Raw genomic sequence first — 15,587 nt, 5'->3', positions numbered from 1 at the left:
ATCCCGCTGGATTTCTCCTAGCAATGGATTTGGCCCAAAATCTCAGAGAACTGGTGAGCTCTGGGGATAGCAGTGAATCAAGAAACCTTCCACCCCTGTCCCCTGGGCTTGTAATGCCATGCTCCAGCTTCCAGACCACCCTTCCCTCAACTGTAAATGCTGCAGGGGCAATTTTGTCCGGAGAAGCTTATCCTAAGGCGGGGAGAGGGGGGGGCAGACTTGCTGAGAGTTAGAACATCCCTGGAGACCGAGCACCAAAGGCACAGTAACTGGTGCTGCCAGCCAGGACTTTGCACTCACAAGCAAAGGGAAGGACAAGGAAGAGAGAAAGGCAACAGTGAGATGAGTGCAGGAAAGAGGGTTACTGTTGTTTTTCTATTTCTCTGCTTGAGAGAGGGAGGGAAAATGCAGTTTGTACATTGGGAATTCGGAGTAAAATTGAAAAAAATGCAACGGTTGCCCAAAAGCATCCATTTTACAGTCAGGAAGGACGCAGTGCTTGCTAAGCCCAGCCCGTGCACTGCACAGACCTGGCAGGGTCAGCAGCACTGCCTGCACCAAGCCCCGTGCTGCCTTGCCCAGGCTGAAGGAAGGGGTGGTTCATGTTCTGGGGGCGGTGGTTGGATGCCCTGGGAACCTGGCATCAGAGCACACAGGCTGTGAAATGGGCTGCTGGACCTCCAGCCCCTTGGCTACCCGCTGCACCCCTCTGCTCTGTGCCTTCGCGGAGCCAGATCACCTACTGTTTTACTGCATCGTAATCATCTCTATGGCTTACAACATGGTTTTCTTGCAGTTTTTATGTCATCTCTGCAGTTCTCCCCCTCATAAAATGTGACTGCACCAATTCCTGTGATTGGGGCTGGTCAGCTAATAGGGACATTTGGTGTTTCCCAGACATAGCCTTTAAATCAAATCCAGCCATATCCCGTGTTCAAAGGAGAGAAGGGAGAGGAGGAACCCCTGTTTCCTTGCAGAACGCTGCAAGCCCCTCCAAAGCGGTTCTCCACTGCACTGTATTGACCTCCCAGGTGCCCATGAGCACTATGGAGGGATCAACATCTCCCCCACCCCACAAACCTCCCTGAGGCTAGGGTCCCGCAGCACTTGGTAATGCCACCTGAAAGCCCCTACTCCACCCTGGCGCAGAGCACAGTGGTGAGGGTGGTGGGGACTGTGTGCCTGGGGAGGGAGGGAAGGCAGTCTCTGCTGAAGGGTAAGGGGCGGTGAGTGGATGAGGGCAGGTTTGGGTGAGGTGTAGGGAAACCACAAGTTTCAGGGAGAGACAGGTTCGTTCATGGGGTCATGGGAAACTGGAACACACTGGGGTGACTTCAAAACCTCATGAAACCAGTGGGGATATTCCTCTAGCCCCAGATCCAAAGAACTCTGGATCAGCCCTTTGGGAGAAAACTCCTCTCTTGTATTACCATGGAATTGGCCCTGGTATCTCTCCCCCTCAAGAGCATAAGAATGAATCTGCTTCCCAGCAGTAGTCTGGAGGACATCTCAACGTGGTTCCTGTCCTCCTGCAGGCCGAAGATCCCCTATTCCCACACATATCCTCATGAGCAGGAAATACCATTGCCCAGAAAAGACTGAAAACAGCCAAGCTCGGCAGGCTGAAGCCAGATGTCCTCCAAATCCCCCTCCCTGTGCAGTCAGCTGTGGTTCTCCACTGCCTGCTCCTCTCCAACAAATGGACCTCAACTGTACCCTGGAGTATGATGGCACCCAAGGATTATTAATATTTCATCTTCACCAGGACAACAAAGAGAATCACAGAATCACAGAATCACAGAATAGTAGGGGTTAGAAGGGACCACTGTGGGTCATCTAGTCAACCCTCCTGCTGAGGCAGGGTCACCTACAGCAGGCTGCACAGGACCTCGTCCAGGCGGGTCTTGAATATCTCCAGAGAAGGAGACTCCACAAACTCCCTGGGCAGCCTGTTCCAGTGCTCCGGCCCTTCCTACTCTCTTTTTTGCTCACAGGACACGAGAGAGGCATTGCAGATCCTTGCGTCTCCTACTGAATAGCAGCCAGGCCACCATCTCCCCAGGGAATATTTTATCCCATATTGTTGCTGAGGGGACAGCCTAGCAGACCAACCAACAGCCCTGCCAACGATCACCACAGCCCTCTGCAGGGAAAAGAGCTAATATATCTGGCAATGGGAACAGGAATGGAGGACGCATGACCTGTTGTCTGCAATGGAGGAAAGTTTGGAGTAGAGGAAAAGCGGAGTGTCTCTGTCCGAGCAAAAAGTCTCCAGAAAAATGACACCATGGGCAACCCAACTATCTGCAGCAGTGGGTGACAGTGGGAGGAGAGGAGTCAGTGAGAGGAGGAGGGAAACCATGAGGCAAGAAAGAAACATGAGGGAGAAGGCAAGAAGGAGATGAGAGCTAGCAAACAGTGGAGGGTAGGAGACATCAGATGGGAGCATTCCACGAGGTCAGTTCGTGCTGTGACCAGCCAAGCTGGCAGCACAGATATGCGATGGCCCCTGTGCTCTGCTTCCCGAAACCAGCCATCTCCATACCTCCAAAATCAGGCCTGAGGCGGACGTCATAGCCCTTCAGCAGTTTGTCCACAATCTCTTTCACCACAGAAATATTCCCAGTGGATGGGCTGAAAGACAAAAGAAGAGAGTCCTCGTCATCTCATATGCCACCAGCCACATTGGCGGGGGTCCTGGCCAGGCAGCACCTCCGTAGCATCCCTCACGTCCCACAGTGTCAAAGCACCTATGTGTGCTACAGAGCCACAGGCAGACCCCCCCTTTTCCTTTCTCACCCATATTTTCTGTCCCTGGCATAGCTCTCCACCCCCGACCTGCACTCGAGCCCCATGGGGCTGCCAGGGGTCCTAAGCTGTCCTGGGGGGTGGCACAGGAGTCTCCACAGCTATTTTTACTCCTCTTCTATAGCTCATCCTGACTCCTGGGTACCCCACATTCCGTCCCCACGTGCTCCCACCTGGTGTGTGCTGGTCCTGCCAGGCTGGTGCACCCCTCAGCATGGGCACCGCTCACCATGCACACTCTCTCCTTGGCCACTGACCGGCACCCTTGGGGCGCCTCACCGTGCCCTGCTCGTAGGTGGGTGCACACAGACACACGCGGGCAGAAATTGTCCTTTCTGTTCCACCAAGGTATGCACAGGGTGGCTGCAGCTTCTCTTGCAGGGCTCACTCCCCTTAACCTGCCACGCTGGGCACTTGCACCTGGTCTGCCACCGCACAGCATGGACTTGTCACGCACTGAGGTCCCCACTACACAAGTCCCCCCTCAGCAGGAGCCCTGTGGTGTCACACCACCCCAGTGCAACCTCTGCTTCTCAGTGCATCCAGGTATTTCTTCATATTATTGAAGTAAAGGAAAAAACAATACTCCTTTGGTCCTATGGCCTCAACATACAGCTCATCTTTGGCATGTAAAAATTCATTTTCTGTCACTCAGCATCACCGTGACTTCTTAGCAATGCAAATGAAGCGGCAGAGATAGGGAAGGAGAGTCCATCTTTCCCCCTGTGTGCCAGAGCAGCAATCCTTCCCCTCCAGACCCTCTGGCTTGCACACAGCATGGGCAGCCGTACCCCTAACACTGATCCAGCTTCTCCAGCCATTTCAGCAAGAAGGGAGCTCCCTCTAAAAACAGCCCAAGAACCAAAGCAAAACTGAAGGTGGGAAACCAGAAAGCAGAGGATGCTAAAAATATTGAACCTATTCAGTGCTGCGGGGTATATAGGTTTTCTGCCTGAATACCCAGCCTCTGTGCCACCCTCGTCCCCTGCTTTGCATGAGAATAGAGACCCTGCCGGTGACAACTGCTGTTCTTTGCAGTCACCCACCACAACAGCATGTCTCCCTCTCAACACCGCCTCCCACATCCATCCAAGTCAAGCTGGAAAGCTGCAGCATAGCACTACCTCTGCCAGCCAGCCCCGTGCCTCGCTGGACACCGGGGTTTGCGCTGGCATGTCCGTGTGTCTGCGCACAGGCACACACAGCCAGACGTGTGCTCTCTTGACTGTACAGAGAATGTGTGGACTCCCTGCCTGTGCACGCAGACATGCAGACACATGAAAGCACTGGAGCTCAAGGGTACAGCTGTGGAACACACACAAACATGTGTGTGCATCTGTGTGACCAAATCAAGTATGTGTGGAGGAGGTAATTGTGGGTGCAGATCTTGCTTGATCAGGTTGTGACGAGACACTGGGCTGCGGACACAATTTATGCAGGAGCACAGAAACAGGCATTTTTGGGTGCCTGAGACTAGGTTCCCAGGTGTCCAGACTCTCCATACCAGTGTGGGTGGAGGCATGTGGGACCACTGGGGAGTCTGTGCATGTGTTAAGGCTCTGGATGCACAGGCTGTGTATGTGCAGGGATTTCTCAGCCAAATAGGGATGTGCAAATGCGAGACAGCACACTTCCAGGCCCAGCCTTGGTGCGTGGACAAACCATTCAGCACCTGGGCTGGGAGGGGAAGCGTCTGAGCTGTGTTCCTGAGCATGCACCTCAGAGGGGTACAGCTCTCCATCACATTGCTTTAATCATTGTGAAAAGGCCAGAGGTGCACACAGGTGGTCATTTTCACAACACTGTGTCTAGGCTTGCAAGGTCCGCTTGCACCTGTGGATTTCTATGCAGTTATGTGAGATTTTGCAACACGCTTGCGTATATATTCTCACTGTGGATTGATGGCGTGCACCAGCATTTGTTCATCTGTAGACAGTCATTCCTAGGTACATAGATTTCCATATTCATAATATAGACACTATGTATTTCTCAGGGGATTTAGACACTTCCATCTAGCTTCACACAGGACACTCAGGAAGTAGTGTTACCTCCTTAATACAGGCAAGGAAACTGAGGTAGAGACAGTAACCAATGTGCCAAGGGCTCTGCAGAAAGGTGCAGAGTGGGAAGAGGGATAAGGGGCTCTTTCCTCCTCATCAGCTACAAGTTTGCCCAGTGAAGGCATAAACTGGCATCACAATTAAGGGCAAGGTCTCTTGCCCCTCAGTGCTCCTTTTGATCCAAAAAGACACGTCCCTCCCACTGAACAGGCAAGTTGTGCATTTGCCCAGCTGTGGATGAGCAGCTGCATCTAAGTGCTATTCCTGGCAAATGTGGGTCTGCATCTGCTTAGGGAGCACGAACACGCAGCCTGTGAACAGAATTTTTGAATATTGTGTCCCTGACTCTGTGTGGGTGTGCATGTGCTTTGCATATATACATACACTCGCAGCCAAACATCTACATATATGCGCCCTGTGCTGCTGGCTGGGATGTGTGGGAGTAGCTGCAGGCGTGTGCACATGGGAGAGTGTTTTGTGCCTAAGGTATGCACAGCCATACATGCAGACTGTAGGCAAATATCAGTCCTGGACATAAGGCAATACAAACATGCATGCAAGGACATGTCTGAGCAAAGGCTTTTGATATGAGCATTGCTCTTTACACATTTGCTTGGACACTGCCTCTAGGCATGCCTGTGCATGTGTCCATACACAGTGGAACCATGCATGAATGGTGTGGGTAAGGTGGGCGTGAATCTGCGCATGTGCATGTTTATAACTATGGGAACATAAATCTTTGTAGATACAGATCTGGAAGCCTGTGCAGAGACCTGCATGCGTGCATTGGGAGCGCAGTGCTCACTGTGCATAGCTAAGCAAGGCAATGCCACAGCTCCCCCCCCCAGCAGGCTTCATGCACACTGTCAGCACAGAGGTACAAACCCACCTGCCCGTATGTGTGAGAAGGGAGGGTGAGGAGGAGTAGGCAGTGCTACTCCTGTCTGCGAAGGCAGCTGATAAATGCCTGCGTTGGAGCAAACAGGTGTGCTCTGTACACCTTGTCCAGGCTGGATGGGTGCTTGCACCTCTGGTTGCTTGGATCACTTGGGAAGTGCTCAAGGTATGCATCAGGAATAGCTGCAGCTTGAGGGTGCAGACATTTACATGGCTACACACAGAGCGGGTAAAGCATGCTGGGCGCTGCAGGTGTGTTGTGATACACATGTGTGTGCACCGGAACGGGCATGGATGAACGCGCACATGCGGGGATGTATCTGAACGGATTGCACCCACGGAAGATTACGTTGCCTGCCACAAATCTGTGTGGAGGCACAGACGTAGGCATTGCCTCCCGCACACCGCAGAGCCAGGGCTTTGGTACAGGCACCGCACACTTGGCTGTGAGTGTGGCTGCGTGTGCAGCGGGTGCGTGCAGACCCAGGCACGGCCAAGGCAGCCCTGTGCCGGGGTGCGGGTGCACAGAGCTCGGTGCCGTGCACGCTGCCGGCTCCTGCGGACACCATGTTCCCCAGCAAAACGCTTCATTTTCCCCCAGGTCGCGTACGGGGGTGGGGGGGGACGCGCTGCAAGTGGGCTGCGAGGTGGGCTCCGTCTGCAGAGAGCCTGCTCCACATCTCATGTATGAGCATCCCTCCTCCCCCTAAAACGACACGGGCTGGGAAATAACAACGGCAGGCAACAGGGAAAGCAATTTGGGGAAAGAACCCCCTCCCCTTTCCCACATACAGATCGATGGAGAAAACCCCAACCAAAACAAACAAATCCTGTATCAGCCCCCCTGTCCCTGCAGCCTGGGATCGCAATCCTTACCTTTGCGCACAGCAGGCGAGACAAAGAGCTGCTAAAGCAGAGACAATTCCACTCAATCTGTCTGCCTGAAATGTCCACATTTCCACAAAGACGAAGGATGAAAAAAAAATCTTTGGAGGGGAGGGGAAAGAAGGATGGATCTTCTGAAATCCCCCTCCAAATAAAGGGGGGGGGGGAGGGAAAATAGAAACCAACCCCCCCCGTTAATGATTTCCTAGAGAAAAAGAATATGAAAAAAACCTAAAAAAATGTGGGGGAAAAATATCCCCCCCCCCTTCAGTGCCAGTCAAAGAATTCGTTTCTTCTTCCTTTCAGCATCCTCTCAACAAGAGACATCCTCTGGCAATGGAGAAAATCCCAAGAGAAAGAAAAATAAAATGCCCCAAAATGGGCTCAGCAAAATGTGAAATTGAATCTCACAGGTACGCAGAAGAAGGAGAAGAAGAAAAAATTAAAAAAAAAAAAGAAAAAGAAAAAAAGAACTCAGTGTCCCCTGAGCGCTCCACTTGGATTATTTTTCCTCCTGCTCTTTTGCCATCCGGTTCTGCAGATGTTGCATGGCTCCTGCTACCCACCTTCAGAGAAGAGGAGGAGGAGGAGAAAGAGAGTGTGTGTGTGTGTATGTGTGTGTGAGGGGGGAGGTGTGAGTTATCTAGCAATATGATTTTATTCTGGATTTTACCTACTTGCTCCCCCTTCCCTCTTTATTTTCCGAGGGGGAAGAGGAAGCAACCCAACTGTGCAGTTATTTTATTTTAGGGAAATCTCAGGCTCGTCACTTGGAAGGTTTGGGGTTTTTCTGAAAGGGTTAAAAAAGGAAAAATAAATGCAACCCATTAAATAAATAAATACATACATGCATGCATGTGTAGAAAATAAATAAATCCCTGTCTGTGGAAAGAGCTGCTCTCCGAGGGAGGACTGGATGTCTCCCTAGTGCTGTTGCCGCAGCTCCTGTGGAGTTTTGCTGCTCATTGCAAAGTCACAAGAGGAGGGGAGGAGAGAAGGAGTTTGTGGATGGGGAGGGGGACTCTCCGGACAAATTGGGATCCTGACGTCATGGCTGACAACATTAACCCCTGCTGGCTTGCAGAGGGGATTTTTTTTTTTTTTCCAGGGAGGTGAGAACAGGGGAGAGGATGGGAAAGGTGATTGCATTTTGGCAAGCTGGGGGATGAGCCTGGACAAGAGTAGCTCAGCTGCAAGCGCTGATGGGTGCTGTGGTTGCTTGAAATACTGAGATCAGCAAAGGCTGAGCTTCTTCCTGCAGCCACAGAAATAAAAAAGAAGGGGATTTACTGAGAATGTCTCCATGCCGTGGGACAGAGTGGCCTGGTAGCTTCCTCCTGGGTCACTGGGGAAGATCTGAAGCCTCTGGTGAGGCTGGAGACTTCCCCAGGTCAGGGAAGCCCAGCTCAGCAGGGATGCTCAGCTTTCCCTGGAGGCTGCTGTGTTATGGGTACAATGCAGTTTGTGGGAAAAGGGAGCTGGAACTTCCAGAAATGCCACTGAGAATCAGCTCCTGGTTGTGTGGCTTTGCCTGCTGAAATGGTAACAACTATTGAAATCTCCACAGGCACAATCCCCTGTGCGTGAACTTCTGAGCTTTACCTTTAAAAAGTAATATAATTAAGGAGCTCTACACCTCTGCATCAGGTGTGCAGTAATGTATTTCCATGGAGGATATTTTCCTAGGAAAAAGAAGAGATCCAGCAGCACTTTGAATGCAGAGCAGAAGCTGTGGCTCAAGGAGGAAATGTCCAAGCTCTCGGGCCAGGACCATCCCTCATGCTGTCTCTTTTGTACCTGCCTGGCAGCTCAGAGCAGACCGCATGAGCAGGTGAGTCTCGCCTCCCCTGGCACTGGCTGACCCCTTTGTGTGAATGGTCTCCAAAGCTCTCTGGGCCAAGAGGGCAGGGCAGATGTGTCACTGCAGCTGGGCAGGATGAGGTGCAAAATGCTTCTGAAGAGGCACAGGGCAATGCACCGTCGCTGCCGGGCACCACCCTCGCCCTCCTCTTCCCTGCAGGGAGGTCTGCTCCAGCCCTGGCTGGGCAAATCCTTGGCTCTGGGGTTCATAATGCTCCCTTCCCTCATGTTTGGTATGGCTCCTCATGCTTTCCTCATCAGAGGCACACCACAGATTGCAAACTCTCTATGTCCTTTTCCCAAAAAGGGGGATGGAGAGTAACCATTTTGAAGAGCTTCCCTGTTGCAGGCCAGACTGAGCTGTTGTGATGCAGAGACATTAAAACAAGGAAAACCTGGGTTGTGTGATGCACAGTCCTGGTGTCACAGCTCAGGCCACCTCACCTGAGGTTGCTGTCACAGCAGGGAGGTCCTGGGGGCAGCCAGCAAGTGAGGCTTGTGGGGAAAAGGAGGGTTCCAGGAAGGTTTTGCATCTATAGGTAGGCTGTGCTAGAACAGGAGGGGAAAATGTCTTCTCACTGGCTGGTGGAAAATGATCTCTGCTTGATTTGGAGCCCAAACCACCCCTGTGCCTCCAGACCTCCATGAGTTAAGCTCAGAGCAGTGATCTCCTGCTGTGTTTTCACTCAGGCCAAAGCAGATAAGTGGTACTTGTCACATGCCAGTAAATGTGTCTGCGTGTGTGCAGTCAGGGGCCAGGACGCAGCATGCTACCCGCTGGTTGTCACTGCAGACCACTCACTGTGGCCTCCCAGGCTGCAGTTACATGCAGGGACTTGACCAAGACATCCTGCTATGGCTGGTGCTATTCAGCTGCATCGTAGCCCAAAGCAGCCACTACCTGTCTCCTAGGCTCTCAGCGCTGGGCTGACTGTCTTGCTGAGGGTGTATGCCCTCAGGAGGTGCCCAAGCTTCGACATGCCCTGGTGTCATGAGCAATACATGCTTTGTAAACTCCCCCAGAACCTTGTGGCTCCCTGATTCCTGTGGCTGAGGGGTTCAACTTTGCTAAAAGTCTTTGAGAAGACAACCCAAAGCAATAGGGTTTCCCTATGTGCATGTCGAAGAAGAGGAACCAGCCCAGCAGATCTAGGTAGTGCTTGGTCAGGCTCAATCCCAACTTGAAAAGCAGCTGGTCCCACCATTTCTACAGAGCAGTTTATCTCCTGTGTGGTCACTTGTGCCTCACCCGGTTTGCCTGGGTCTGCAGTGCAGAGCACAGCCAGCCATGGCACGGATATGCCAGGGTCCTGAAAGATCTCCCCACAAACACTTGTACCGCCAGGAGCCCCGAGTCTGGGACGAGCTGCCCCAGTGCTTCTCGGGTGCTGGCTGTTGTACAGGTATTGTATTTGCCTCGTCTGCTGCTGCCAGCGCACAGGGCTCCTGGCAGCAGTCTGTTTCTGAAGCACTTATTCTGAATTAAGCTGCTGGGTACCAGAGAGGAGCTCTTGGGGAGACGAGAAGCATTTGCCTCTGCCAAGGCTCTGGGCACCAGAGGCCCCATTTAGCCCCACCGGGGCCCTTCCACTCCTACCTTTTCTGGCCCTTTAGCATTGCTCTCTCCCACCATCTATGATTGCATGTTAGTGGCAGAAAGGTAAGTGGAAAGAAAATGTCATAGGCCTACATGAAGAGGAAAAATTATGGTCACAAATGGTGACATTTGTGCTTGCAAGTTCGCCCAGTCAGGAGTAGAAACCATGTCACATGAATTATCTGACCACTCAGCCACAACAGGAAACTTTGGGAAGCCGATTGCTTAGCAGTGAACGCATTCAAAGAAGCTGCTATGTGGTTTTGAATAAGCTACCTGAAGCCATGTTCATGAATAAGGGACTGCTTCAGAATTAGTCACCCATCTCTGCTGAGTCTCATTAAGACTGATGCACACTGATAAGTGACGACGTTCACTGAGGTGTGTGTTTGCTGCCCTCCAGAAGATGGGCATCCTTGAGCCCCTCCCAAAGTCCCAAATGCTGGGTCTCCCTCACCTGCTGGGGGCTGTCTGCTCTCCAGTGAGAGCCCAGCAATGGGTTTTTCTGAAGTTCATATTCTGAGTCTGAAAAGAGCTGTGAGAGGCTGCTAGAGATGACATGCTGTGGCTGTAATCACGCTGAAGAGGCCATGGAGGATTGTGTTTGTGGCATTTGCTGTCCTCTGCTATTAAATCATTCCTTTTCAGTCCTCTCTTACTTGTTGCTCTGCTGCAAGACCCACACCCTGACCTGCTGCCTCATCCTGTGGCCACTGCTGACTCCAAGTTGCAGCTGGTGTTACAGCGTTGTGCCAAAAGCCTCTACACATCACAGCGTATGGTGTACAGCCACCAGAGACAGTACAATTTCCCTTTTTTTCTTTTTTGCCTTTTTTTGCCTTTTTTTATTTTTTCCTCCATGGTGCCTAATAGTTGAGCACTCGCTGGGTCTTCCTCTGTGTGCTACCTCCTTCTGTGAGTTCATGGCATGGGAGAGAAGGATCAGTGCTGTCCTGAGGGGTTTCAACAAGTAAAGCAGCGAGGCAGTGAATCAGATTGTCTCTATCCTCTAGCAAAAACAGGGCAAGAGAGGGAAGCTGAAATTTGCCAGCACCAAGGTATGCTTTAGGCCTCCTCTCCAAGCATGAAGAAGCACTCAGCAAATGGATTCTGGGTAGATATTTCAGTAGTATCCAACCTTAGGAAATACCATAATTAGAACTAGCACTAGGGAGCATCCAAAATACAGGTCCATCAGTACCACTTAGCCGTGTCATCTCCTGCTCCGAGAAGGTGTCACGTGTCCCTCTCACAGCAGGAGGGAATAAGGAGCTATTTCCCTTGCCATCAGGATTATCACATAAGTGCTGCTTTTCCCAAGGGCTTTCCATCAAGGTGGAAAATCTTCTCAGTCCACTCTCCCCACTGGCAGGATGGCTGGTTCTCCTGTCAAGCCAACAACTCCCAACAGAAGATGGTTGTTCTTCTAAAGAAGAAAAATGACAAGAGAAAGCAAAGCAAACCAGGGACTAAACCAGAACTTTAATAAAAGCCCTGCAGGAAGGGAGGAAAATATTTGGCCTTAGAGTTCGCATTCCTGAGTGGAATGTGGAAAACCTCCTTCAAGGAAATGAAGTGTACCTCTTGAGGTGGAAACAGAGAAGAGCAGAGGCAAGGGAAGCTTTCCCACCTGCTGTAGCACACGGCCTCTGTCTCCTGCTGCAGCTGCATCCAGGACTGAACTCATCAAGCTAGAGAGCCTTTGCAATTCCAGCTCTAGGTTCTAGCAGGAAAGGTCTTCCCTCAAGACGTCCTGCAGTACAAATGCTCCATCAGCAATTACAGGGCCACCTAATCACCCTCAGGCGCTCGCCAGAGAAGACCACAAGTCGCTGCCATGTACTGACAGGGCTGACAACAACAAGCAACTGCTTGGACAGCTGGGACTGTTGTTTTGGCAACTCTGTGTCCTCTAACTCAAAAACACCTAATTTGTTCTCCCGGGAGCCCCCCTGCTTGGACACACCATATGCTAGGTGTTATATATTCCTGAGGAAATATCCCAAAGATGTTGTGTATATACAGGGTTCCCCATTTTTGAGGAGTTTAATATCCTCATTACTTTGCAAGGTAACGCAGACTTCTCCAGAATATGTGGAAATGTTGACCATTCTTAGGAACCATGAATGGGTGAACTGGTGAGCAGAGCTTTGCATGTAGTTGTGTATCTCCTCTGTGCTCAAATCTCTGTAACTAGAGGGTGGAAAGTGTGGAGGGAAGGGAGAAAGGATTGTCCATGGAGATGAGTTCATGCACCAGCTCCCGTTCCAGTCTGTCTTTTAGCTTACAAGGCTGCAGACACAGTCTAGTTTGGGCTTTCCTTCACTTGAAAAATGGTATGCTAAAGTGAAGGTCCTTTGATTATGAGTGTGAAGAAGTGTTGTGATAGCTGTGATTGTTGAGGTTTATCTCCCATGCCTACAATGGAAGAACAGCCCTATGCATGCCAGTCTCCCCATGCCACAGCATTCCCCTGCAATGCACAGACAACCTGCAGGGTGATGGTGACACCATGCTGAGCCTGTGGCACAGGGACAATCTACTCCAGCCATACCTGAAGGCTGGTGATGGGGAAGGCAGGCGAGTCGGGTCCGCAGGGCAGCCTTAGGGCTACACGTAGCCGCAGCGGAGCTTTGGTACCCTGGGAGGCATGAATTTGTTGCTGCATGTGTGTTGAAGGATGTAGAGCCTTAGTCATCTCGTGAATGCATGTATGGCTGTATGTCCCCTGGCTATGGACTGCCTCTGAGATCAGGGCCAGCTCCTCTGCAGTGTCAGCCTGCCTGGCCCTGCTTACTGCAGTGGTGTGTCATCGACTTATCCCGCTTCCATATCTCACCTCGGGGCTGTAAGCACAAACTCCTGATCTGTGGCAAAGGCCTGCTCAGGTTTGAGCTTAGCACATAAAAGGCCCTGAGTATATTTTCTCTTTGCATTTCCACGATGGTGGTTAGGAGCAGCAGTGATGCCCTTTGGGACTGGCATTTCTGATCCTATTATGACTGGCAGTGTGAAGGGCCCAAGGCAAGGAAAAGGCCCTTCAGCCCCTGCAGACAGTTAAGAAGTGCCAAAAATTGCCTCCCTGCTCATTATTGTTAACGATGGAGATCTTCTCTGACACAGAGTGTGTCTATTGGGCCCATGTGTCCTATGAGGCACCTCCATTTCAGTGGGTGTAGCACCTCTTGCTCCTAGGGATGCTCCTTCCTATTTACACCAGCAGAGAAACCCCCTTCTGAGTCAAAGCTCCTGGTCTGAGTTATGGAGATCCAATAAAAAGTGCTGGAAGAAGCAATGAAATGATTTGCAAGGAACTGAGTAAAAAATTCCACTCCTGATCACCACATGGCAGTGTGGATGATTTTAGCTCCTCTTTCTCCCTCTGCCCCTGCAGCTCTCCTGCTCTGAGGAGGGCCATGGCCCAACACGATCACCCAGGAGGCAGGAGGAGTTGAGAAACCCAGTTGCTGGTCCCCGCTGGCCATGAGGACAACGTGTTCCCAGAACAGGTGCCACCTGGAGCTGTCTCCTTCCAAAGCCCTGCAGCACCCACCACCTGCACTGAGGTGCCCCAGCAAATGTGATGAAAGAGATCGTTCCTGCATGCCACGGGGCACCTGCGTTTGATTCTCCCATTAGCCTCAGGGAAGTCAAGCCCACATCTCATGTGTCCCAGGCACACAGGAGAGACCGAGTCCTTGTCTGTACTTTATTCTACGACAAAAGTCATGGTGGCATCCTCCACAGGCAATGCTCCAGTGGCTGGAGACAGATGGGGCTCTCTCCCACGACTTTCCTGCTCAGCAGTGACTGGTTGGATCACTGGCTCAGGGCTTGTTTGAAAACAGAGCCCTCTTGCACAGGAGAGGCCATGCGTAGGGGCTGGTAGGGGTCACCAAGGCAGAGTCACACTCTGGACAACATCAGGGAAATACAGCCAGTGATGTAATGGGTGGAGAGCAATTTCAAGTGAAGATGTCATGAGGGTAACATATAGAAGGTGCCGGAGTAATCACATTGCTGAAGGCAGCATCCCAAAGACAGGTGAGCTGCAGAGAGAAGCAAATGCATGAAGTCCCCAACGGTGACACCAGGGAAAGACGCTGGTGTCACACACATCGAGGTGCCCATCTGGGCTTTTGACTCTGAGCAGAGCTGAAGGAGAGAATATAAAACTGCATTGAGAGTTCCAAGACTGAATACAGAAGGAACAACCCTACTGCTTTGTTCATCATAAATTCCTGCTTTTATTTTTCAGGTGGGAAATTGAGGTAGATACTAGCTTAACTGCTCCTTCTTAACTACTACAGTATTCTCTTTGTAGAAGATTTAAAAGCCCTGGACCTTTATAAGACGACCTTTGAGATTAACAGGAAAAAAAGACAGTAAGAAAGAGAAGTTATCACTGAGTTAATGGTTTAAATTGAGAGCCAGGAGGTCGTCTGTCCAGGGGCAGCTCTGTGCGGGATCAAGAATCCAGGGAAGTGCAGCCAGAGCAATGCTACATTGCAAGAGCGTCTCAGCCCCAAAGACAATGGACTTGTGCAGTTGAAAAGGCATAGGCTAGTTCTTTGGGTCTTTCAATCACTGGGATATTCCAGCTAACTGATGATTTCAGAGAGGTTTTTAATACATAGCTCTGGTTCAGAATGAAAAGTTGACACTTCTGGTGATCAGATGTACAGCATACTTCAGTAAGGGAGGAGAGGCAGGTGCTATGTGTCCTGCAGAAGGCTCCAATTTTGTTCTGAGCTACAGAGACCAGGCATGGGTGATTATTTATGTGGGGAGTGCAAAACCGGGCAGAAAAACTCCCTCAGTGTCAGGTGGTACCAATCCCAGTCACCATTCCGTCCAAAGAGATTTACACCACAGTTGCCCCCCTTGAGGAAAAGCCGTTATATTCCTGTGTCCCAGTGTCTGTAGAGCATTTAGCTCAGTACATCCCTGTAGGCAGGGCCGTGGACACTAAGGCAGCAGAAAGTCCTGCACCTCAGTGCTGTCATCTTGCAGCTTTCCCGTGTCACACCATGCTGGGAAGCCGCTCTGTTCAGTTGCTTCCTTGGAGCAGACCAGGACCCGCTTAATTTTGTGCTGGAACAAGAGGTTCCCCACTGGTAGTGCAAGTGCCCCATTCCCAGTTTGGAGGTCTCTGACTTCCCAAAATTGATCTCTCTTTTTGACCAGATGCCTAAGAGAACTAGCAGGCTTGTTTGTGTGATGGCGACAGGATGCCGAGTCCAGTTTTCAGTGTGGAAATGCAGGAGAAGACAGATGAAATGTGCTTTCTGAAGACATATGCTCTTTTGGGAAAGGCATGCTTCCTCTAGGACCGCTCCTGCCTGGGACGGGGTGTTTGCAATACATTCTTGCTGGGAACATGATGTGTGCTTCTCATTAACTCAGCATTTTATGTGAGATAATATTCATGTGTGCTTTCCCATGGTGTTTAACCACTGCAGTGTTTGCAAGGGGCTTTG

General features: G+C 51.1%; 1 protein-coding gene across 2 annotated transcripts in view; it reads right to left on the bottom strand.

Moving 5' to 3' along the window:
• LOC104329533 (gamma-aminobutyric acid type A receptor subunit theta) overlaps positions 1–7,597 on the bottom strand; it is a 77,453-nt gene extending 69,856 nt beyond the window's left edge. The window contains exons 1-2 of one of the 2 annotated variants that reach the window (XM_009934660.2): positions 6,642–7,597; positions 2,546–2,634 (exon numbers count right to left, since the gene is read on the bottom strand). In XM_009934660.2, coding sequence (XP_009932962.1) covers positions 2,546–2,634; positions 6,642–6,721 — 169 coding nt within the window. In that variant the 5' untranslated portion in view covers positions 6,722–7,597. The remainder of the gene's footprint in view (positions 1–2,545; positions 2,635–6,641) is intronic. The other variant, XM_009934659.2, reaches the window with a different exon arrangement.
• Positions 7,598–15,587: the final 7,990 nt, after the last annotated feature.

The sequence above is a fragment of the Opisthocomus hoazin genome, chromosome 14 (assembly GCF_030867145.1).
Source record: "Opisthocomus hoazin isolate bOpiHoa1 chromosome 14, bOpiHoa1.hap1, whole genome shotgun sequence".
Classification (NCBI taxonomy): Eukaryota; Metazoa; Chordata; class Aves; order Opisthocomiformes; family Opisthocomidae; genus Opisthocomus; species Opisthocomus hoazin.
Note: the sequence above shows the minus strand (reverse complement) of the source record. Positions and strands in the feature narration are given on the sequence as shown.